At 42.1% G+C, this 24,781-nt stretch overlaps 1 protein-coding gene across 1 annotated transcript in view; it reads left to right on the top strand.

Moving 5' to 3' along the window:
* The first annotated feature begins 3,876 nt into the window (after positions 1-3,876).
* Positions 3,877-24,781, top strand: part of LOC144264399 (EF-hand calcium-binding domain-containing protein 6-like) — an 80,654-nt gene continuing 59,749 nt past the window's right edge. The window contains exons 1-8 of the mRNA XM_077816161.1: positions 3,877-4,065; positions 4,342-4,442; positions 4,679-4,756; positions 8,597-8,734; positions 10,097-10,197; positions 11,941-12,149; positions 13,407-13,603; positions 18,345-18,410. Coding sequence (XP_077672287.1) covers positions 3,877-4,065; positions 4,342-4,442; positions 4,679-4,756; positions 8,597-8,734; positions 10,097-10,197; positions 11,941-12,149; positions 13,407-13,603; positions 18,345-18,410 — 1,079 coding nt within the window. The remainder of the gene's footprint in view (positions 4,066-4,341; positions 4,443-4,678; positions 4,757-8,596; positions 8,735-10,096; positions 10,198-11,940; positions 12,150-13,406; positions 13,604-18,344; positions 18,411-24,781) is intronic.

The following is a 24,781-nucleotide window of genomic DNA, read 5'->3' as shown; positions in this document are numbered from 1 at the left end:
AAATGGCTTTGTCAAGAACAAATCATGCCAAACCAACCTAATTTTCTTTTTTTTGACAGGATTACTGGCCTAGTGGATGGGGGGAAAGCAATAAACATAATATAACTTGATTTTAGTAAGGCTTTTGGCACAGTCCCACATGACATTCTCATAAGCAAACTAGGGAAATGTTGTCTAGATGCAATTACTATAAGGTGGATGCACAGCTGTTTGAAAAAAACATATTCAAAGAATAGTTCTCAATGATTTACTGTCAAACTGGGAAGATGTATCTAGTGGGATCCTGCAGGGATCTGTCTTCGGTCTGGTACTATTCAATATTTTCATTATTCACTTGGATAATGGAGAGGAGAGTAATCTTATAAAATTTGTGGATGACACCAAAGTGGGAGGGGTGGCAAGCACTTTGGAGGACAGGATTAGAATTCAAAATGACCTTGATAAATTAAAGTATTGGTCAGAAAACATCAAGATGAAATTCAATAAAGACAAGTGCAAAGTACTACACTTAGGCCCTGCCCCTTCCCCTCCCTGCTCCACCCTTTCCCCAAGGTCCGCACCGACTGTGCTGCTGCCTGAATGGTAAGTCTTCCTCCTCTCCTCCACTCTACCCCTGCTTCGGAGGTCCCAGCTGCTCTCAGTGTCCCTCCTCACTCCACTTCCCTGTGGAGGCGGGGAAGTGAAGAGGGATGCGGCAAGCCAGCGGGGGAACGAGGATGGACACAGCATGCCAGCTGCGGGTAGGGGAGTGAGGAGGTGAGCAGCAGGGGTCTTGCTGCGAGCAGGGAGGGGGCAGTGAGGAGGCGAGCAGCGCTAGCAGGGCTCCTGCTGCAGGTGGAGAAGGTCTTGTGGGGTAGGTGGTGAGAAGGTGAGTGGTGGGTGGGCAGGGGGGTGAGGAGGTGAGTGGCATGTGGGTAAGGGTCTCACTGCAGGTGGGGGAGGTCTAGGAGGGTGAGAAGGCAAGTGGCAGGCAGGCGCAGGGGTGAGGAGGTGAGCAGCAGGTGTGCGGGGGTCTAGTGGTGGGTGGGTGGGTGGCTGTGGTGGAGGAGTGAGGAGGGATGTGGTGAACGGCCGGCAGGGGGGTTTCGCAGCATGTGGGAGAGGGAGAGGAGGGATGCAGGGCAGGGGTGGAGTCTGGGCAGGGCAGAAAAGGCAGGACAGGGAGCTAACTTCCCCCAGGGGAAGCTTCACCCACCACCCATGAAAATGGGGAATAACTGGCTAGATGGTAGTACAGCTGAAAAGGATCTGTGGGTTATAGTGGATCACAAACTGAACATGAGCCAACAGTGTGGAGCAACTGGGGGGAAGGCTAATCATTCTGGGGTGTATTAACAGGAGTGTCATACATAAGACACAGCAGCTAATTGTCCCATTGTGGAACTGTGACCAGTTCTGGGCACCACACTTTGAAAAAGATGTGGACAGATTAAAGAGAGTCCAGAAAACAACAACAAAAATGATAAAAACTTTAGAAAACCTGATCTATGAAGAATGGTTTAAAAAAACTGGACATGGTTAGTCTTGAGGAAAGAAGACTGAGGGGGGACCTGAGAATAGTCTTCAAACATGTTAAGGGCTGTTACGAAGAAGAGGGTGATCAATTGTTCTCCATGATATGAAGGGTAGGACAAGAAGTAATGGACTTAAACTGCAGCAAGAGAGATTTAGATTAGATATTAAGAAAAGCTTTCTAGTTAGTTAAGCTCTGGAATAGGTTACCGAGGGAGGTTGTGGAATCTGTATCACTGGAGGTTTTTAAGAACAGGTTGGACAAACACCTGTGAGGGATGGTCTAGGTTTACTTGGTCCTGCCTCAGCATGGGGAGATAGACTAGATAACCTCTTCAGGTCCTTTAGAGCCCTCCATTTTTATCTATAATTCTGTTTATTGACATACCTGTAATACAAAATGTAACCCATTATCTGTAGAATATGCTTAGGAAATATAAAACAAAGAGAATAAGTGACTTGCCTAAGGCCACTCAGTAAAGCAGTAGCAGAGTTGGGACTAGACCCCAGGTCCCCTGATTGCCCTTTCCTGTAGAGGTAGAGAAGCATTAATGTTATTGTAAGACTTCGTCTGGAGTACTGTGTACTGTTATGGTTACCCTGTTCAAGAAAGATGAATTTAAACTGGAGCAGGTGTACAGAACAGCTACTAGGATGATTAGGAGAATGGAAGGCCTATCTTATGACAGGTGACTGGAAGAGTTTGACTTGATTAGTCTAGCAAAAAGAAAGTGAAGATGGGATATAATTGCTCAGGGGGTTAAATACTAGGGAGGATGAAAAGCTATTTAAGCTAAAGATCAGCAAAAGATCAGATTGCTGGTGAACTCCTACAAACAAGCAATTTTTGTACATCAGGGGGTTAAATACTAGGGAGGATGAAAAGCTATTTAAGCTAAAGGACAGTGTTGGCACAACAGCAAATAGGTATAAACTGACCATGGACAAATTCAGTCTGGAAACTAGAAGACTGTTTCTAACCAGCAGAAGGGTGAGGTTCTGAAACAGCCTCCCAATAGGAGCTGTGGGGGAAAACAAGTTAATTAGTTTTATGAGAGAGCTGGACAAATTTATGAATGCAGTTGTCTGACAGGGTTGCTTGTGATGGTAGGGGGCAGGGCTCAACTGCCCTGGGGCTCACTTCCAGTTTGTTTCTTATGTTCCTAAAGCTCATGCTTCAGGGGTTAGGGAGATATTCCCCATCCTGCTCCAATGTATTATGGGAGGGTTTTTTATCTCCTTCCAGTGAAGCATCAGAGATTACCACAGCTGGAGAACTGACATTGGACATGGAGGACTAGGGCTCTGAGGTGGCACTGAGCATTCTCTCTCTCAGATGCTTGGCTGGATGGTTCTCAATTACATGCTCAGAGTCTAATTGATTGCAGTATATGGGGTTGGGAAAGAATTTTCCCACAGGTCAGATTGGTAGTGACCTAAGGGGGATTGCGCCTTCCTCTGCAGCGTGTGGCTGCAAGTCACTTGCCAGGATTATCTGGGTATATTTCACTGAATCATTTCCCTGTCATTGCACTTTGGTCCTTCCTGTTCTCTCCCTGTGGCAAATGAGGTCTCCTGAGGGATGTAATACTTTGGTCTAATTTCAGTTGTTGGGTTTAATGTGCGAGTGCTTGGTGCTATTGGTGGCCTGTGATATACAGGAGGTCAGACTAGATGATCTGGTGGTTCCTCTGTGACTGAATTCTGTGCCCTGTCTACTAGCTATCTTTACCGGTATACATTGTTCATAGTTTCTGAAAGTTGATTTTTTTTAATGACCCAGGCCAACAAGCTGACATTGGAAACTCAGCAGTAAGCAGAGCAAGTTTTGCTAGCAGCAGGACCAGTTTACTGTCTCAGCCTGGGGGACAGCTCAGTATTGAAGCTGATGAGGTATGATTTTAATCAAATACAGTCCATGTAAATAAATGGGAAGAATAAAATTTGACTCTGAAACCTTTCTTGGTACCAATATGGCATCTGTCAGCAAGCCCTGTGAATTGGCTTGAAGGTGGTACACATACATCTTCTCCTTTTGCCATGAAAGCCAAGCATGGTGATAGGACGTATAGTTATAACCTAACTTAACTTATATTACAGTGTTCAATTTTAATATTTTCCACAGGAAATTCTAGCCCCAGTCCTTTAAAAATATATGATTTTTAGAAGCTCTCTGTCAAACAGAAAATAACTGTCAGCATAAGTTTGTATAATTCAGTTACCTAGTAATATCCTCCATAAGTATTAATTGAATTCTAAAACATTGTACACACTCCTTCACCATTATTTCAGAACAAATTTACCTATGTTGAATGGCATCCTCATGATGTTGTTGTTTGTGGGGGGAAACTCCCATTGAAGACAATGGAAACTTTTTCTGAATACAGACTGAGTAAAGGTTTCAGGACTGGGCTCATAGTTTTCTCGGAATGTAACCTGGCAACACGTGGCTTAATGATAACACAGAAAGCAAAGATCATATTTATTTTGGCAATGCCAATAAGGTTCACTCAATTCAGCCGCGCAACAGTACATGAAAGCCTATATTACAAGGTGAGTAGAAAAAAATGTAAATTTTTCTTTTCCTGCTCAAGACTCTACCGAAAGTACTCTCCCCCTCCTCCCCCCACCTCCAGGTGGTTATTAAAGGTACATCATTTCATTGTGGAACATTTATTCATTTTTGATTTCTTATCATCTTGTCAGTGACAGTCGACATCCTCTTCTTGTGCTTTAAGGAAAAAAAATTGAGTTAAAAGTACATATTAGAGGTGTGTGTTTTTTGTATATTTGCTATTGAATGTGTATCAAATTTATTTTTTTTTTAAGCTGGAGCACATTTTGCATGAAAAAATGAGATCTGGAGGCTATTTTACTATGAGACAACTGTTCAAAAACAATGACCCTGAGGGCAAGGGGCAGGTCAATAGGTATGTGCCTCACACAGGAGATTGCATTGTCCGGGATCTGTTACTTAACTTTGACACTTGCATGTGTATCACTAAAGGTATGAAACAAAGCCAGTGGTCTTTTTCCATATATTTAGTACCATGAAATACTTTATATTTCCTCCCAATTCCCTCTCCCCCCCCACCCCCCTTTTGGCTTTTATCAATGTATGAAGGTGTACTGGATCAATATATTTCTTACTTTTATTCATTCATAGAGATGTGCTACTAATGATGCTGATCAAATTTCTTGGAAGGTGTATCAGCTTCAAGCAGTATCAGCAACTTCTTCTAAGGTATGTGATCAGATAAAAGCTAAAGAAGGTGGCAAAAGATTTCCACTGTTCATAACCTATAATATAAATATGAGCAAATTTTCCATTTTGACTATATCAGACCTGGCTTTACTGCAGTAGCCCCCTTCTCTCAATTTTCTTCCTTACTCAAGAAATTCATCTTTCACTTGCCAGCATAGTATTTTCAATCTGGAAACAATATAATGATGTGACTATAAAGCACAGATGCATTTTTCTAAATCACATGGTCTGAAAAATATTGTACTATAAGAGGGAGAGTGCAGTTTTGTATTTAAAAAGCAAAATTATTAAAGGTAGATTTCCTGATGCCAATCCTGCAACTCATTCTTCATACAATCCTTTGGGTTGAAAGGGACAATCCTTTGGGTTGGTCATCTGTCCATCTCCGTGAAAGTTGGATTTTATTATTTCTATGCTACCTGTGATGGATGGGTGTCAAGTTGAGCTTTCAATACTTCCAGTGATGATGATTCTATAAGCAATCTTGGCATCTTGTTCAATCACCTAACTGTTCTAAGAGTTGTGGAGCTACTGTCCTCTCTCTTACGCTGATGTAAATCATGTAAATAGCTCCTTTTAAACCAGTGGCATAACACGGGGGCAAAACTGGTATAAGTGCAGCCTGTAAAGTTAATAAGTTACTTATATTTTTCCCTTCTGACCATTACTTTTTGATTTATCTTCATTGGTAATAAGAATAATGGATCCCTCTCCCTTTCATAACATCCCTTCTCATATTCTGGCAGCTAAAATACCCTCAGGGTGTGAGAAAACTGAGTTGGATTTATCCTTCAGTTTTCTTAATATTTTCTCCTGGATCTTATTTTCTAAACATCTTCTTTACTCTTCTCAATTGATTTTTCTTTACAAAAAATGATATGCCAAACTGAGAGCAGTAATTCAGCTGGAAGCCTAATAAGCATGAAGTAAAGTGGAATAATTTCCTCAATAATTTGCTTGAATTATTCCTGCTATTGTTTCCTTTTTAATGACTTCATCACAGTTTTGGCTCCTCTTCAATGTATTACCCGCAATAACCTTCACAGCCTTCTCTATATTTTTACTGCATGGCCCATAATTCCCCAGCCTATGATTTTTGTTTCACATTATTCCTCGCTATGTGAGCTTCATCACAGTTATCTTTTCGAATCTCATTTTATTCTTTTGTTTTGCGCCATTCATAAATTGGTTAGGGACCCTGAAGTGATTTATGACAGTAATATAATCCTTTCACTGAGTCATAGCTTTGTATGCAGGCAAATAACCTGCATTGCACTAGTGAAATAAGTTCATTACATAGTTACTGAGAAATAATATTTGTGTATTATATTAACAATTGCAGGCACTGTGTGTGAATTCCCTTGTCTTACATCCATTCACATCTGTGCATACCGCATAGCACTGTAATGTCTGCTTCACTGTGGATGTAATTTCAGGTTTACTTGCAATTAGAACTGAACAAATAATGGGGGTTAATGGTTGATTGATCATTCCCTCCACCCCCGCTATCAACAAGTGTATAAATGATCCACAAATACATTATTACATTACGTTTTCATTATTTGAGTAGCTCCATTTAAAATATTTAAGTTTGCATTATTTAAGCACAGTATAATGCAATATGACTTCTCTATATTTTTCAGGGAAAAGGCAGATTAAGACATGCACAATCAAATTAGATAACTTATTTTTGTTTAACTGATCAAAAAGCCATATTAAAAGTGTACAGTGGCAGACTGGATTGAAATGCCTTCTTACAGGAGTTTTTAACTGAATATTGTAAAATAGGGCACTGAAGAACATAGTGCTTGAGGCCCCCGCACTGAAGGCAGTTGGAGTCTTTTATTGCTGTTGGATCAGACACCTAGTCCCTAGTAAATATCTCCTCTTTAAAAGTAAGTGTAGATGTAGTAGCAACAGCAGCATTCAGAATTCTTCTTGGGTGGGCCACATCAAGTTGAATTTTCCTCACCCCGGTTTAAAGCTATATGGAGTTATTATTCATGAAGGATCAGATCATGGTAGTCTAACAGCATTTGTCTTAAGGCTGTTCTTTTACGTCTACTATAGATGATCATTCTTGTTACAAACTGCACAGAAGAAAGAGTGTGTCAGGATTCTGTGCAAAGGTAGATGAGACTAGTGCATGAGCTCACTAGGCAGGAATAACCACCAGGATTCAGAGTCAGTATCAGGGTCAATAATCAGGCTGATGGGCAGAGCCAGAGACTGAATGAGGATTAGGCCAAAGGTCAATACCTAATATCAGAATCTGTGTGGGTGTTCTGGGGTATGAGTGGTAGTTGAGGTCGAAGCCAAGGTCAATACCAGGAGATAAGGAACAGAGAATGCAGTGTGGACATGGCAGCTAATGATCCACATTATTGCCTGGACACTTCCTTGAATGCCTCCTGGGTTTGTGTAAGGGAGGGAGCCAATCAGGCACCATGAGGCTACTGTCTGCTGAACCCCTTGAGGTGGGACTTCCTGTGACTTGTGCAGGGGAGGGCAAGCTGATTACAGCTGCTGGGTGGCAGTTGGGATGTGCTTGCTGCCTGGCAACCTGGGGCTTAGCTGCAACTTGAAGAAAACTGTCAAAGAATAAAATCTTACTCTGGCGGTAGTGGTGATGCATTTAATCATAGGGCAGTGGGAACTCCTCAAGCTAGGCTGGATAGGCTCTGCATCTGCAGTTTTGAATCATATACAATATGATCTTTTGCCAGCCAACTTTGAGATGTCACCGGGCTCCACTGTTGTGGTGCATGCAGCCCAGCCATAGTCAATCACTAGTTGAATGTTAATGGAGTTAATACCAACTAATTTTAGTGCATTTAATGCAAGTATTAATATATATGTCATTGCCACTGAATGGCTTTCTCCTCTGTATGTGAGCTGAGGTAGTGGAAGAAAGAAGCGTTGAAAGGAAGAAGTTTGGTTTGTTTGGTCTGCTCCTCCATTAGTATGTGATCTGTCTCTTTTATGTCACTGGAGAGAAAGCAAACTAAAAACAAACATTCACAACCCTGCATTGTAACAGGCTTAAGCTACAGGACAAAGCCATTATCAAGTTTGAAGAGTTATATGCAGCAATTCGCGATCCTGCTACTTCTGGGGCTCCAGCCTGGCTTGATCCCATCAACCACAGACAGGGGGGCGGAGTCATGATGACTGCATCACAGGTGCATGCACAACTAAAAGAAAAAGCAAAACAAAGGTATAAGCGCTTCTGCAGCAATCATAGATTTTATGGCTAGAAGGGACCATTGTGATCATCTAGTCTGACCTCCTGTGTAACCCTGATCCCAGAAACTTCCCCTAGTGATTCCTGCATCAATCCCAACCATTTGTGGCTGAACTAGAGTATAACTTTTTGAAAGTCACCCGATCTTGATTTAAAGATTCCAAGTGATGGAGAATTTACCACATCCCTTGATATGTTTCTTCTAATGTTAAATGCTCTCATTGGTAAAAGGTTCAGGATTTATCAGGCTTGACCCTGGCAGCATCCAAATCTATAGAATGGGATCAGGAGGGAGGGGGAAGCATCCTTTTACAAAGTGGACCATATAAAGAGGGCTCAAGACTCACTGTCTGAGGATTTAAAAAGAAACCCAACCCAAACCTACCTTCTTGATTCTTTTCCACTGCTAAGAGAAACCCCCAAGTACATATCAGGATCAATTTTTTTTTCTTTTAAATCAAAATGTTATAATTCTGTGTTCGTAAGAGAATGAGGAATTTCTGTGTTGCAGGCCTAGGGTAAGTTTCATAAGGGTGAAATGTACCAAGGATCATATTGTCTTCTGTTGGAAATAGGTCCCTGGATATTGCTGATCTGGTGCCCCAGAAGAACCCGGGTGATGACATCAGGATTCTGATGCCTGAGTTTAAGAACATACTTAACAAATTAGGTTTTCACATTGGAAATGAGGAGTTTGAAAAGCTTTGGAGAAGGTAACATCAGATTCAAGTTTTAGATAATATTCTCATTCCCATTTAAAAAATAAAGAGCACCACTCTGGTGTTAGGTGGTGGACTTGTGAGGGTATGTGTGTATGATGCTGGTGTGGGGCCAGATAAGGGAGGACAGGGTAAATGGAGAGAAGCTGGTCAGAGTCAGAAATACAAATTGCCACTTTCACTGTCATTGAGCTAGTTCCTATCATATTAGCCACAGGGAAGATGCTTAGTCCAGGCACAGGGTAGAGGACTCCACTGACCACTCATGGGCCCTAATCTGCAGCTGCTCTGCATACAGAACTCTCAGTGAAGCCATTTGGAGTTCCACACATAAAGTAGCTGCAGAACAGGGTCTGCTCCAGTATGTGGTAACCAGTTAGTGCATCCAGTAGGCAAACACCAATGTTTCTTAACTGGTGCAAAAGCAGTGTGATGATGCTTTCCATAGAAATACTGGTCACATGAATTTTCAGTAGTTCAATATAGTTATAACAGCAGGTCTGCTGCAAGGAAGGATCATTCATACTGTAGTTTCCATTATAAACCTGATTTATAGAATTATCAGTGTTTGTAAAGTGCTATGAGATCCTTGGATGGAAGGGCCTATATAAGTGCAAGTATTATTATAACAGCATGCTCCCAATTATCCAAATAGCCTGGGGAACACAGATTTTATTCAGATAATTGGGAGTTTGGATAATCGAACGGGCAGTGCAGGGAGCCCTCTGCAGTCGTGGACCCGCTCACTCACTCCCATGACAGCGGCTTCCTGTGCTGCCCTCCCTTCCGAGGACTCTGCTTTGCCTTGCCAGACTGCAGCCTTCCCTGCACATTGTGCCTGCCAGGATCGGGTGTCACTGGCCCTGTGACCACACCGGGGTCCCTTCGCAGCCCTGCTGTCATGGGAGTGAGTAATACTGCAGAGGTTTGGATAACAGGGTTTCAGATAATTGGAAGTATATGGTATTAGGTCAGATCATGACTCCTGAACATGAGGTGCAGAGCCCATCTGTTGCTTCATGCTCTCAGTGGAAGCAGAGGAATTGGGGGGCAGTTGAGGACTCAGGAATCGGCCTATTGATTTTATTCTTTTATCTATTACAATAGAAGGCTAATGTGCTTACCACTAGGTACCACTGCCTCTATTTTATCTAATATTATGGGGACAGCTGGGAGTGTCGTCTCTCTATTGTTCAGTGTTTGTTTGTTGGAAAACCTGGTCCACTGGGTTAACTCTGCTGACATTTTGTCAGTGCTCGATGTTCACAGGAAGGTGACAAATGCTGAGGAAACATGAACTGTTCTCTAAGAAAGGAGCGAAATCTGATAATAGCTTTCTCCTCTTGCTTTTTGCAGATATGACACAGAAGGAACAGGAGTTCTGAAAGGAGATATACTACTTAAAAAATTAGGAGCTAAGCTCCAAAATGGATCTTCAAACAATGCTAAAGTTTCTGGTAAAAAACAAACAAACAATATATCTGGTAATTGAATCCATAGCTTTCAGTAACCTTCATGGCAATCAGAAAAAAACGGTCATTGAAAGGGAATTACTTGTGGGATTGGTTATGGATACACCTCTAGACAACTGGCTCAGAAGTAGTCAAGTCTTAAAATAGTTACTCTCTGTCTGTTGGCTGTCTGGTAGCCTCTGTGAAATGAATTTTGTGGTTTTAGTTCAGTTCTTATTGGACTAAGTATCCACATCACAAATCTTCCGCCGTATTTGTTGTTTACTAACACCATCCTCCACCATTCTCTCTGAGGTTTTTCTATAGTACTTATCAGAATAGCATCTAAGCACTGAACAATTTAGATCCTCCAAGTATTGTCTTTAGAATACTTATAGTTGATTATACTGGTTGCCTTTCCTAGGTTCCAGGAGTTTTTCTTCTTTGTGTCAATGTTTACTTAAATATCCTGCACTATATGATGTTACCTGTGCACAGACACCATGGTTACCTGCTCAATTGCCTGTCTGCAACATCAGGGGTAGAATCATCAGGACTTTTGGTTCCAAAAACATAGGCATCTACTACTTGAGTTAAAGAAAAACCTTTGTTACAAATATCTGTAAGGCTTTTATTCTCTTTATACAACACTTACAAGAGGGCTATATCATCATGAACAGGTCTGACAGTTGATCAGGTAACACGTACATTAGCAAATATATTACAAATACAGCAATCAGATCTGCAGTGAGAGTACCTGTAGTGTAAGTCTCTGTCATAGGGTCCAGCCTTCTAGCTTAGGGGTAGACATTGGGAGCCTAATGCTCTCTGCCTTCAGTTTCAGAGATGCATACAAATGTGTGGCTTGGTGTATGAAGGATCTGCCTTGAATTCCCCAATGAGCGGAGACTAAAGACTGAATGGCTGTGGAGGAGGAACTGCTCTCTCACATCTCAGGGTGGTCCATCGAGGTCAGGGTTAAAGCACATTGGTGGTGAAGTGTGGGGAAGCTTGCATTGATGCTGGCTTGCACTGTAGAACAGGTGTCATCAAACTTTTTTATTCTGTACACCACTTCTTGAGATCTTTTTATGGGACACCTCCCCTCCTAACTGTCCAGTCCTGATTCCTCGTATTCACTCTACTGGAGACAAGATGAAGATAACTTCACTTAAATGCAACCAGTGCAACTGCATGGTTATTTCTCTTCACCTTGTATCTTTGTTGCTTATTTTGCTGTAGATGTAGATCTCTGCTTGTTCCCTGCAACCCCCACTGCTCTAATCTTTCCATCTCACTTTGCAGTGAGTTGGAAAGATTTTTAGTTCTGTCCTCCTGTGTGTGTGTTACCCCTCAAAATTTAGTGTCATTTGCAAATCTGATCATGGTTAAATTTACACCCAAGAAACACTTTGCAAAGAAAGCATCAAAGGAGTTGTGCAAGGTGCAGAGAAGTGATGTCTTTAACTTTAATTGGATAAAAAAAGTACCTGGAACACCTGAAAGATGTGGCCTAATTAACAGGAGGCATCACTGATCGAAGAAAGATGGCTGTTTCACCACTTAGGCTTATCAGTAGGGCTTATCGTAACTAAGTCAGGGAGAGTTACTGCTGTCTTTCCATCCTTTGACTCCTTCAATACCTCACAGTTTCAGTGCATTAGAGTCCTATTATCTTTCTCAACATCTTCTTTTTGTTAATATTAAATAAATAATGTTTAAACTTTTCTTTCTATATCACGACTGAAGGGCAAAGCAGGGAAATCTCGGAAGCAGAGTGGGAACGCAGAGCTTCACTTGACATAGAAAGGTGGCTGAAAGATAAATTCAGAGAAGGATTTAGAAACATGAAAGAAGAATTTGAAAAACACGACCCACAAAAAACAGGCAAGGTAGAATGCTTTTTGATCTGTGAATCGGTTCTAAGTGGGGAAGCACCCACAGCAAATGATCTGGAGGTATTGTGTGGGCTGTAATGAGATGTGAAGCAAGGACTGTTGAATCCAAACCCCAATACGCTAACCAGCCAGCTGGGATTACTCAGTAGGGTTACTTAGATAAGCGAGAAGAGCATTATTTGGTCCTTTGTGTTTACCAGTATAGCAGTAATCTCCACTTTTGTTGCCGAATTTCTGGCAAATGTATCCGTTAATGTTTATATCCATAGCTATGGTGGATGTGATGCTTCTAATAAGAAAATGGTCCCATTTATATTAACAGGCACTAACAATTTGAGTAGCAAGTGTTTATTCCAAACATTTAGAAAAGCAGGACCAAGGCAAGCAGTTTAGCAAGGCTGATAAAATATAAAGGAGAAGAACAAACAAACAAACCCGAAGTGTTTGCAATCTCTATTCATTATACTTTCTTTCTTGACACTTTTTATTAAGTTCCCAATGGTGGCCCAAGAGTATGAGTATCAACTCAGGGCAGACTGTTAAAAACCAGGGCACCAAATTGGTTGTGAATTCTGAACTTCAATTTCACCAATCAACTGCACCAAATGCAAACTCTTCAGGCACATTATGAGCCTTAAACGGGGTCCCAGACAGTACCCTCGGTCATTCTGGCCTATCTTGCCACGCATGGGAGCATATCTCTGTGGTAGATGGCCTTTAAGACCAAGAATCACAACAATATTCAAGTTATTCCTCATCACAAAGGACCAGTCACTCACTTGCCCCAGGTCATTTTCCCTTAGATCTCACACCAAAGACAATGCTTGTTGCCAGACCTGTAATAAACTATATGAAGATTTATTAAATAATAAAATAATACTAGAGAGTTATTTACAAGGTTACTCAATGCATTCCTGACATGCCATCAATTGTGGGGCTTGCAGATAGGCCTTAAGCTAAGCCTACTCCAGGGGGAATTCTTCCTTGGCTGAATCCGCAGCAGGATAAAAGATCCACAGTGGAGGGGAGAACTCCTATCAATGGCACTGCTCATGGAGTAAAGTACTGTTCATTGGATGAAACCCTGGCTCCACGGAAGCCAATATGAACGTTGCCATTGACTTCAGTAGAGCTGGGATTTTTGCCCATTACGAGTAAGGTGGCTGAATGTGGCCCTTGAACACTGAATAAATGCAGTGATCATGCAACAGAATAAGTAATGAGAAAGCTCATCAATGATGTTCTTCATATTAAAGTTTTATTTAAATAGAGTGATATCTGATTTACTTCTTTCTTTTTTGTTTTGTTTTTTGGAAGGTGGGAAAAGAATCCTTCTTGTCAATCCTACAAAAATTTGACATGCATCTCAAAAAGGAGCATTTTAACCTTTTCCTGGCAAGATGTGGCCTTGAAAACAGCCAAACTGGGATCAATTATTTGGATCTTCTAAGGAACTTCCAGGATCGTAGTGACAGAGGGATCACACACAAAATTCTCTCTAATCCCAAGCATAAGTTCGTATGAAGTCATCGCTTATTTATCATTGCTTTCTCTGATTACATGGCTTTGGTAGAGCTGCACCCATTTTCACAAGGTAGAAGTAAGCCCGATGACTCTGATCAGAGAGAGAAGTGATAATGCAAACTAACGGCCCGTATCCAGTTGAAAGTCACCTCTGTGATTTCCACAGGCCTCCTATGCTCTGCATCTGTGGAGGCTGCGCCTAATTTTTATGGGGTGCTTTGTGAAGTGGAGGCTTTCTTGCCTGACTAACAGTGACAACCAGGGAAGAGTTAAAAGGCTGAAATATTGCATTTCTGGACGACAGCATTGTTTCTGTCATCCAGTGGCTCATCAAGCCTACACCTTACCCTCTTCCCCCTACAACGCTCCTGGAAAAATGGCAGATGGAATTACAGCAGGGCTCCCCTCTCCCTCCACATCCCCAAAAGAGAACCTCTCCCTTCTGGTGAGTGGGAAAGGTCTCAATGCAAAGGTTTTTGTTGGTTTGTGTTTTTAAGAAAACGTCCCTTAAACCAGGACAATGCACGTCCCTCATCGTGGGCACCACTGAGGGCTAGAGGTTTTTCTGAACTGGGGCCCGTAGAAATGTCCGTGTGCTGCCTGGTTCCCATTTGGAATAGGGGTACTGGGATGTGGACCATTAGGGAATATTGTACCACAGTGGGAGAGGCACAAATTTGCTTAGGCTCATTTTCCCCAGAGCAGTTCTCCAGCAAGCACAAGTTTATTTTAACATTGGCCTTCTGAAACAGGATGACTTTTCCCCTGAATAAGTGGCTTGGTACAGAGCCATAAGCCACGGCCTTCCGCAGCTTGCATGGTTTGGAAAGCTGGAGATAACTACTACTAGATAGGGCTGACTGAATCTGCCTCCATGACAAGATAAGTAACCTGAAATAACCATGGTAACAAACAGTAAAACTTCCATTTAGTCTTTGGGAGAGACTCCCTTGTCAGTCTGAGCCATGCTTCCTGCGTGCTGTTCTCCTGCCCTCTGCTGTGGGAGTTTCAGTACCAGAAGAACTTTAAAGACTGTCACAAAATTCAGCTGAACATGAACAAAATGTGAACAGAAAAGTAACAGACTGTGAGTAAATGAATTATTTCACCATCCTATTTAATGAAATACTTACTCCATTGAAATGAAGTTTATTTTTCAGAAATAGACAATACCATTTTCCTTTTCAAATCTTCATATTTTTAAAATGTCTTTAATACCATTTTGTATTTACAACAAAATAATGTGGCCAACGCTGTCGTTACTGTTTTTTGTTATTTGCTAAGCACCAGTAATATGCTTGATGCTGTGCAAGACAGCCTGTGGCCCAGAGATGTTACAAGCTAAAATATAAACAAATCAGACCAGGTGTATTGGAGACCCACAGGAAGTTAATTCAGATTTTATTCTGGATTTTTATCATCATCATGTGGAACTATTACTGTTCTCATTGGTTACGAACACTTGGGCCTTTGGTCCTTGCATCAGATTCATCTGAAGTTTGTATAAATTCTTAGAAAGATACTGTCATGTTCTGTTGCTCAGAGCAAAATTCTGATGTGTCTTGTTGTGCTGGAGCACTGGCTGGGGGAAGAGGACAGGTGACCCTATTCTCCTCTAGTGCATCTGTGCAGAAGCAGGACAGAAGACACCTCGTATTTCCATGAGCAGTTGAAGGAGTTGGCTGGCATATCTGGAGGCACTCCATAGCCCTAAGCTGGTGTGGTGTACTAGAATGGGAGCATTGCACAGAGCCTGAGCCCTTGCACAGGTGCACACCCTGTCAGCAGGCATTGAGAGAAGTGCATGTGACTCTGGTTTGGAACAGCAGTAGGGGACATAGCTGAGCACCCTGGGTTGATCCAAAGCCCATGGAAATAAATGGAAAAACTCTCTCTGATGTCAGTGGGGTTTGGCTTAAGCCCATTGTACTAATCCTATTTTGCTCTGCTTTAGCATAATGACTTCAGGGCTCTTTGCTTAGCCATCATCACTAACCTACCTAAGAATGCACATCATAATAGTAAGGCCAGGATTTGGCCTTAATATTTTTCTCTTAAAACATGATTGTCGTGTATAACTTTTGTAATTGTTGTCTTGCTTTCTGTTCCTCAGTCATCCCGACCAGGCCGCAGAGGCTTTTGGTGTCACTAAAAGAAGCTCTGTGTTAGCATGATTTAGAGAGCCCGCAGGGGGTGCAGGAATGCCTGAGCACAGAGGAGTATCTTATCTTCTTCTTCTTCTCAGACCAACATCTAGAAATAACATTCCAACAGACCATCCATCGGTGGTCTGTTGCTGATGGTGTCCTAGTAATGGTAGCCTGTAAACTGTAGAATGGAATTATTGTAAAGCACACCAAAGGTGTGTTTGTAGTGATTCATATCCACAGCCAGTTCCTGAACAATAGCACAGATCAAACCTTCTAGCCATAATGTGTATGGAGAGGTGGGGGCTAGTACATTATTTTTGAAAGCGTGGTTATACTTTGGAAAGTGACTGTAGTTATGGCACTGTGTTGTTCCATGTTTATTCTCTCTCGGCACCTTCCAGAGCTAAGAGCTGGCTAGCCAGCGAGCATTTCAGTTCCATTGAATCTGGATTTTTGGGTGGAACACTATTTTGTCAGAAAACTCTTGACTAGCTGTAGCTGCAGCACAAGAATATCAATAGAATAGAGAAGGTATGTGTGATTTCTGTATTAATCCTTGCTTTTAAATTGCATCTTTTGTAGATTTCATCGTGAAGGGAGCATCAGCCCAGCTTCCACTCTGACTGCAATTGAAGCCAAGTTGTCAAATTTGTTTCAGTCTGATTTCCTTTCACTCTTGGCCACATTCCAGTAAGGGTCTGATCAAATTTTTTCTTGTTATTTTTATGACCAATTGTGAGCTAGAACTGTTGAAGGTGCTAAAATAGAGAGAATCCATGAACACTGGAAATACAAATTTAGAATGAAAGAGAAGGAGTTTTTACAGGAGACAATGTTTTAGGCCCTGATCCTGCAATATGCAGGGGTGCAATTGTGTGGATCCCCCTGCAGGGTTATTGTTGTTGCATAGGTTGATATCAGTTGGACTCTGCAGTGGGGTTCTGTACAGATAAGATCCCTTTGCAGGCCTGGAGCCTTAGCAAGGGTTCCAGATGCTAATCAAGATCTCATTAAAAGCATCCATATTATTGAGAAAGTGGCATCATCACCGACCTCCTTTTCAAAGAAGTGTGCCTGATTGTAAAGAAATGACCACTCTTAGTTTATTTCATTAAAACATATATTTTTTAGGCATTTGCGGGCCCCTAGTAGACCTTTCTGCCTCGTAGTGAGAGTTGCCCCATAGGGCCTAACCCTGCAAAGTGCAGGGTGCCCTCAGTCCCCATGAGAGCAGGCAAAACTGAAGTGCCAGATCCTCAGCCCCACTTGGTCACCTTTGCCTGCTCCTGCAGGGTAAAGATGACAGAAAGGTGGCTTAAATAGCCAGTTGAGGATGCTCCTTATGGAGGTGAACCCCTGGGTGGTATAGAACTGGGGAAGCTGGCTATGCATCACCCACTCCTGGCACCCCCACTGTACGGTGTGTGGCTGGAGTGCTCTGTGTTATGAAGAGCTTTGCTCATTACTCCCTCAAGCTGCTAGAACTTGTGCTGGTGGCACCTAGGGTCAAGGAAGGTGCTGGAAAACCACCTATGCCCACTCTCTCCTTAGCTGCATGAGGCTGTGGTGTCACTTGGGATTTGCCCACAGTTACAAATAGATCCCAGGCCCTGTGTTTATTACTGCAGGAGCTCAGCTAGAAACTGGGACTCTCTGTGGTACAGGCCTTGCCTTGAGGGAGCTGATGGATTTGTTTTTAGTCACAGACAGACCGTTAAAATCACTGTTTAGCCTGCAACTCTTGCCAGTTTGCCTTTTAAATGATTCACTGGTGTGTTCAGTCAGCGCGTTCTGTTAAGATGCAAGTCATTGAAGGTTTCCGACTGATATGCCATACACCGGGGTAATCAATAGACAGACTGCGGGCCAAACCTGGACAGCCAGATGTTTTTGAACCCCAAAATCTTTTTATTTACTTATTATTATCATTATTGTTGTTTTTTATTTTCTGTGGAGTCTGACCCTTGACTATACCTTGACCATGAAATTTGGACCTTGACAAAAAATAACTGACTGCCCCTCAGCTCTCAAGGAATTCCCAAATGCATAGTCAGACTAGTCCAACTTTGCTGGAGACAGGATTTAGGGCAGTGACCACTTTTCATGTATAGCTGAGGTAAAGGAAGTAGGAATTCTCCCTTACAGCCTCACATAGGGAGTAGTCTCCCTGGTGCCTGCACCCTCCCTGACCAGTGGATTCAAGAATCAGCAAATTTGCTGGTTTTTTTCATTTGCCAGCTGACCCACTGTCTGCTCTCTGTGTAGCAGCTGTGCATAAAGTAATCCCTGGAAAGATGAACTCCTCAAGTCATACCCCATTTGTGCACAGTGCAGCCAGACCACTTCTGCTGTGGCAGGGCCTTGTACACTTGTGGAAGAAGGGGCAGGGTGCGCACAAGGTACGTAATATAGAAGAAACCTTGGAATGGTATTGGGCTGTCTATCTGAGTCATGAAATGTGTGCCAAAATGATCTTATAGTTGTGTCCTTTCACTAATCTAGGGCTCACTTGTTTTCACTATGCAGGATAATATGTTTTCTGAACATCATTGTGTCTGATCCCTTTTTCTGTATTTCTCAGAAAAATTGACAGGTTGGAGAGAGAGGTCATTAGTCAGCAGGAGTTTCAAGCAGCAATTGAGAGCAGGTAAGAATGAGTTTCTTTTGTTCCCTTCATTTATGATCATGAAGTTGTTGTACACAAGTTTTAATTTCATAGGGATGTTTCTTTAACACTCAGCTTTTCACATTGCCTGCCACTGCATGTGTCCGTGTCATGAACACATGGCATTTCAGTGTCGGTGAGGCCATGTGAAATGACCAAAGGCGTTGAGGAGGAAGGGAAATAATGGGGTTTTTTTGAGTCACCTTTTTCTCTTCAAACTACAGTTGTGTGAAAAGAGCAGTTTGAATCTTCTTAAGATTAAAAAAAGGGGGTGTTACATAAAAAATAACTGGCTCTGACTCTCCATTGGTTTTATGCCAGTGCAACCCTGGTGTTTTCAATGGAGTGGAACCACTTTAAAATTGGTGTAATAGAGCAGAGAATCAGGCCCTCTCAGTGCCTTACATCAATTAAAACTGATAAATGACAAAACAAAGCCTGATCCTGCAAGGTCCTAATCACCTTCAGTTCCCACTGAAGTCAGTGTGAGTGAGGTACTTGGCTTCTCACAGGTTCAGGCTTTAACAGAACGTAACAGAATCTCCAATCCGTAAAATAAAATCACTCCCAAACTTGGCCAAACAAACATGCCCTCTGCCTTGAAATGATCACTTTCCGTTCATAGTGTATTGAAAACCTAGACCAGGTGGTTTGTTGTTGATTATCCCTTGATCATATTTGACCATTCTTGGATACCATGGTTTTTCCTTTAGTTCTACTTATTTGCTTCTAAATTAAATTCCGCTATCATTGGGTATATGGTCTGCTTCTTCTAAACAAAATGGTGGAAGGGGAAAGTTTATATGAAAAACAAAATGGCTAGTCTTTGGTTTGCTGAAGATGTGCTGCATGATCCTCTCATTGGGACAGGACTGGCACCACACTACAAAAAGAGTCATGACCGTGGACAGAAAATTAATGTGGGCTGATAGATAAAAATTGACTGTGCATCTCAATTCAATGCAAGTAGCAGTTTTCTTGCTGTGTGGTTCCTGTTTCCACCTTGTACTGGCAGCAAGGCTACCTATTTATATTCCATTTCACTAGGTTTTTATACTGTGTCCAGCTCCAATATAATATTTCTGCTTCACCATAATTACCTTTGAAAAATGAACCACAATAACGAGTTATATGTGCAAACGTTTCAATTTGATTTTTTTAAAGCAAGTTTTGTTAATTTTGAAACATTTTTGCCACTAGATGGCGGAGTGCCCTTTGTTTAGGGCAAGCCATCAGTCTTGCTTGCAGATGTTTGGCTGGATTCAGTTTTCCTTATCTATGCTCAATCAGGCAAAATTTCCACTGATTGGTTTGAGTGAAGAGAGGGTAAAGAGTACTGTCAGTAAGTGTATAGCTCTTCATCTGCGCTAACATGTATTTTTACCTTAAATATTCCCGAGCACAATAGATATCTTAACTAAATTCAGCTTATAAAAGGACATGAGATAGAGTTTGTCAAAGATAATAAAGTATAAACAGAAGAAAAGCTTTCAGAGTAGCAGCCGTGTTAGTCTGTATTCACAAAAAGAAAAGGAGTACTTGTGGCACCTTAGAGACTAACCAATTTATTTGAGCATAAGCTTTCATAAGCTACAGCTCACTTCATCGGATGCATTCATGGAACATACAGTGGGGAGATTTATAGACCTAGAGAACATGAAACAATGGGTGTTACCATACACACTGTAAAGAGAATGATCAGGTAAGGTGAACTATTACCAGCAGGAGAGCGGCGGGGGTGGGGTGGGGGAATTTTTTGTAGTGATAATCAAGGTGGGCCATTTCCAGCAGTTGACAATGTCTGAGGAACAGTATGGGGTGGGGGAAAATAAACATGGGGGGAAATAGTTTCACTTTGTGTAATGACCCATCCACTCCCAGTCTTTATTCAAGCCTAAGTTAATTGTATCCAGTTTGCAAATTAATTCCAATTCAGCAGTCTCTTGTTGGAGTCTGTTTTTGAAGTTTTTTTGTTGAAGAATTGCCACTTTTAGGTCTGTAATCGAGGGACCAAATAGATTGAAGTGTTCTCTGACTGGTTTTTGAATGTTATAGTACTTGATGTCTGATTTGTGTCCATTTATTCTTTTACGTAGAGACTGTCCAGTTTGACCAATGTACATGGCAGAGGGGCATTGCTGGCACATGATGGCATATATCACATTGGTAGATATGCAGGTGAACGAGCCGTTGATAGTGTGGCTGATGTGATTAGGCCCTATGATGGTATCCCCTGAATAGATATGTGGACACAGTTGGCAACGGGCTTTGTTGCAAGGATAGGTTCCTGGGTTAGTGTTTTTCTTGTGTGGTGTGTGGTTGCTGGTGAGTATTTGCTTCAGGTTGGGGGGCTGTCTGTAAGCAAGGACTGGGCTGTCTCCCAAGATCTGTGAGAGTGATGGGTCATCCTTCAGGATAGGTTGTAGATCCTTGATGATGCGCTGGAGAGGTTTTAGTTGGGGGCTGAAGGTGATGGCTAGTGGCGTTCGGTTGTTTTCTTTGTTGGGCCTGTCCTGTAGTAGGTAACTTCTGGGAACTCTTCTGGCTCTGTCAATCTGTTTCTTCACTTCAGCAGATGGGTATTGTAGTTGTAAGAATGCTTGATAGAGATCTTGTAGGTGTTTGTCTCTGTCTGAGGGGTTGGAGCAAATACGGTTGTATCGTAGAGCTTGGCTGTAGACAATGGATCATGTGCTGTGGTCTGGATGAAAGTTGGAGGCATGTAGGTAGGAATAGCGGTCAGTAGGTTTCCGGTATAGGGTGGTGTTTATGTGACCATTGCTTATTAGCACCTTAGTGTCCAGAAAGTGGATCTCTTGTGTGGACTGGTCCAGGCTGAGGTTGATGGTGGGATGGGAATTGTTGAAATCATGGTGGAATTCCTCAAGGGCTTCTTTTCCATGGGTCCAGATGATGAAGATGTCATCAATGTAGTGCAAGTAGAGTAGGGGCATTAGAGGATGAGAGCTGAGGAAGCGTTGTTCTAAGTCAGCCATAAAAATGTTGGCATATTGTGGGGCCATGCGGGTACCCATAGCAGTGCCGCTGATTTGAAGGTATACATTGTCCTCAAATGTGAAATAGTTATGGGTGAGGACAAAGTCACAAAGTTCAGCCACCAGGTTTGCCGTGACATTATCGGGGATACTGTTCCTGACGGCTTGTAGTCCAACTTTGTGTGGAATGTTGGTGTAGAGGGCTTCTACATCCATAGTGGCTAGGATGGTGTTTTCTGGAAGATCACCGATGGATTGTAGTTTCCTCAGGAAGTCAGTGGTGTCTCAAAGATAGCAGATAGAATTTAAACACACACTTTACTTCTCTACAAAAGAAAAAGGACACTAAACTATCTAAACTACTACATGCCACAAGGGGCCACAACAGTGGTTCCCTTAACCCACCCAGCAATATTGTTAATCTATCCAACTATACTCTTAGGACAGATTCTTCTGCTGGGCTATCTCGGGGCCTCTCCTTCTGCCCCTCCACCCGCACGAACATGATACAGTTCTGTGGTGACCTAGAATCCTGTTTTCGACATCTCCGACTCAAGGAATATTTCCAACACACCACTGAACAACATACTAACCCACAGAGACCTTCCTACCAAGACTACAAAAAGAAGGATTCTGGGTGGACTCCTCCTGAAGGATGAAACAACAGACTGGACTTCTACACAGAGTGCTTCCGCCGACATGCATGGGCTGAAATTGTGGAAAAGCAGCATCACTTGCCCCATAACCTCAGCCGTGCAGAACACAATGCCATCCACAGCCTCAGAAACAACTCTGACGACATAATCAAAAAGGTTGACAAAGGAGGTGCTGTTGTCATCATGAATAGGTTGGAATATGAACAAGAGGCTGCTAGGCAGCTCTCCAACACCACTTTCTACAAGCCATTACCCTCTGATCCCACTGAGGGTTATCAAAAGAAACTTCACCATTTGCTCAAGAAACTCCCTGAAAAAGCACAAGAACAAATCCTCACAGACACACCCCTGGAACCCCAACCAGGGGTATTCTATCTGCTACCCAAGATCCATAAACCTGGAAATCCTGGATGCCCCATCATCTCAGGCATTGGCACCCTGACAGCAGCATTGTCTGGCTGTGTAGACTCCCTCCTCAGGCCTTACGCTACCAGCACTCCCAGCTATCTTCGAGACACCACTGACTTCCTGAGGAAACTACAATCCATCGGAGGTCTTCCTGAAAACACCATCCTGGCCACTATGGATGCAGAAGCCCTCTACATCAACATTCCACACAAAGATGGACTACAAGCCGTCAGGAACAGTATCCCTGATAATATCACGGCAAACCTGGTGGCTGAACTATGTGACTTTGTCCTCACCCATAACTATTTCACATTTGGGGACAATGTATACCTTCAAATCAGCGGCACTGCTATGGGTACCCGCATGGCCCCACAATATGCCAACATTTTTATGGCTGATGTAGAACAAAGCTACCTCAGCTCTCATCCCCTAATGCCCCTACTCTACTTGCGCTACATTGATGACATCTTCATCATCTGGACCCCATGGAGAAGAAGCCCTTGAGGAATTCCACCATGATTTCAACAATTCCCATCCCACCATTAATCTCAGCCTGGACCCGTCCAAACAAGAGATCCACTTCTGGATCCATTCTGACTGCAACTAAACCGCAAGTCAGTTGCTGCGGTTTCTTCAGAGAATCTTTGCCCCGGTGCACAACCCACACACACACTACACCAAATCCTGAAATACTTGATCAAGCCTTCAGATAAACAGGAGAGAAGAATTTTGAGTACTGGGCTGAGTGAAGACTTATGAATTTGGCCCAGGATACTTTATGCTGGCAATTTCTGCTCAGTCTAAAGACCCTGTTAGCATCTCAAAAGAGGCAATGGGTCTCATTCTCCGTTTGGTCACATCAGTTTCACCTGACTGTACCTCCACTGATTTCAGTGGGGTAGCACTGGTGCAAAACTGGTATAATCATGTGGAGAATCAGGCCCCAAGACCTTACATTTATGTTGCGGTTATTATGGAGTCTCAAGGCTGTTAAGGAGTAGGAAGGATTCCTCATCGCCTTGTGACTCACGTATAGCTGTGCAAAGTGGATGTAAAACATCTCCAAATGAACTGGAAGCATTACATGTCTACTGTGACTGACTCTGGCTAGGTGTAAATGGCTGCACTGTGATTTTTGTAGGCATCATATTTTTAATTGTTGAAACTGTAACTGAATGGGAATCGAGGGTGAAATACAGACAAAATTGAAGTCTGTGGGAGTTTTGCCATTGACTTTAGTAGGGCCAGGATTTCACCTCTATGTTGTGCTATGTAGACAATCTTGACTAGAAATTTCTAAACTTTTGTACTTGTATGTTTTTGGAAGTCTGATGCTAAGTACCAAAGAGTTGGGTCCCTTAAAAAGCATGTGTAAAAATTAACAAAGATTTCATCTGGGCATGTAATATTCCAAATACAGCTGTTCAAAAAACAGGAAAATGATTTCAGAAAGATTTCAATGTTTTGAAGTATCTCTTTTGCAGGGTTTAAAATGGACCCATTTCCCATTTTTTACTAAACTTTTCATGATATTTTAACCATTTTTAAACAATATTTAATCAAACTTTCTAACAAAATCATGATCAACATGTTCAATTTACCAAAATCCAGGGGATTTTTCTTTTTATTGAAAATTACGTTTTTGGTAGATGAAAAATTTTGATAATAATTTAAAAATGATTTTGATTTTTTTAAAAGTGTGGTAGAAAAAACTGTAAAAAAACAAATTCAGTAACTTCAACTCTTTTTGAAAATGTTTTGTTTGAGAAGAGAGGCTATTTTTTGACAAATAAATTTTTCATGCAAAAAGTTTTGACCTGCTCTGATTGTCAGTGATTGTGTGACTGTTGTGCTCTGTCCCTCCCTGTCTTCTCCCCACAAGCTGAAGTTGCCCAAGCTTTCTGTTGAGGCACTTCTCCATGAGCATTTTGAATACACAAAATTTTGGAAGATGAAAATGTTGTGCTCTAAGCAGATATCACAAGCCATCCTGGAAAAACTCTTTTGAGGCCTCAAAACTTTGCAAAGTGTCATTTTCTGAGGACTTGAAAAATCACCTGAACATAATTAGCCAAAAAATTGCACTAAATTTTATAAACCATGTAAGTAATTTTGCTCCATCACATTCATCATTCTTTTTTTAATGTTGGTCTATATTAAATTATACAAAGGCAAATCCTGTTATAATGGGTGAGGGGGAAAGCTGGGTAGCATTGCATGGTGAGTTGCACTGTAAAACATTTGTGGTGCCAGGGAGTTCCTTCTATTGCAGGTTACAATATCATCCATGGGG

Source organism: Eretmochelys imbricata, chromosome 4, assembly GCF_965152235.1.
Source record: "Eretmochelys imbricata isolate rEreImb1 chromosome 4, rEreImb1.hap1, whole genome shotgun sequence".
Lineage (NCBI taxonomy): Eukaryota > Metazoa > Chordata > Testudines > Cheloniidae > Eretmochelys > Eretmochelys imbricata.
The sequence above is the reverse complement of the archived record's forward strand: the minus strand, read 5'-3'. Positions and strand labels throughout refer to the sequence as shown.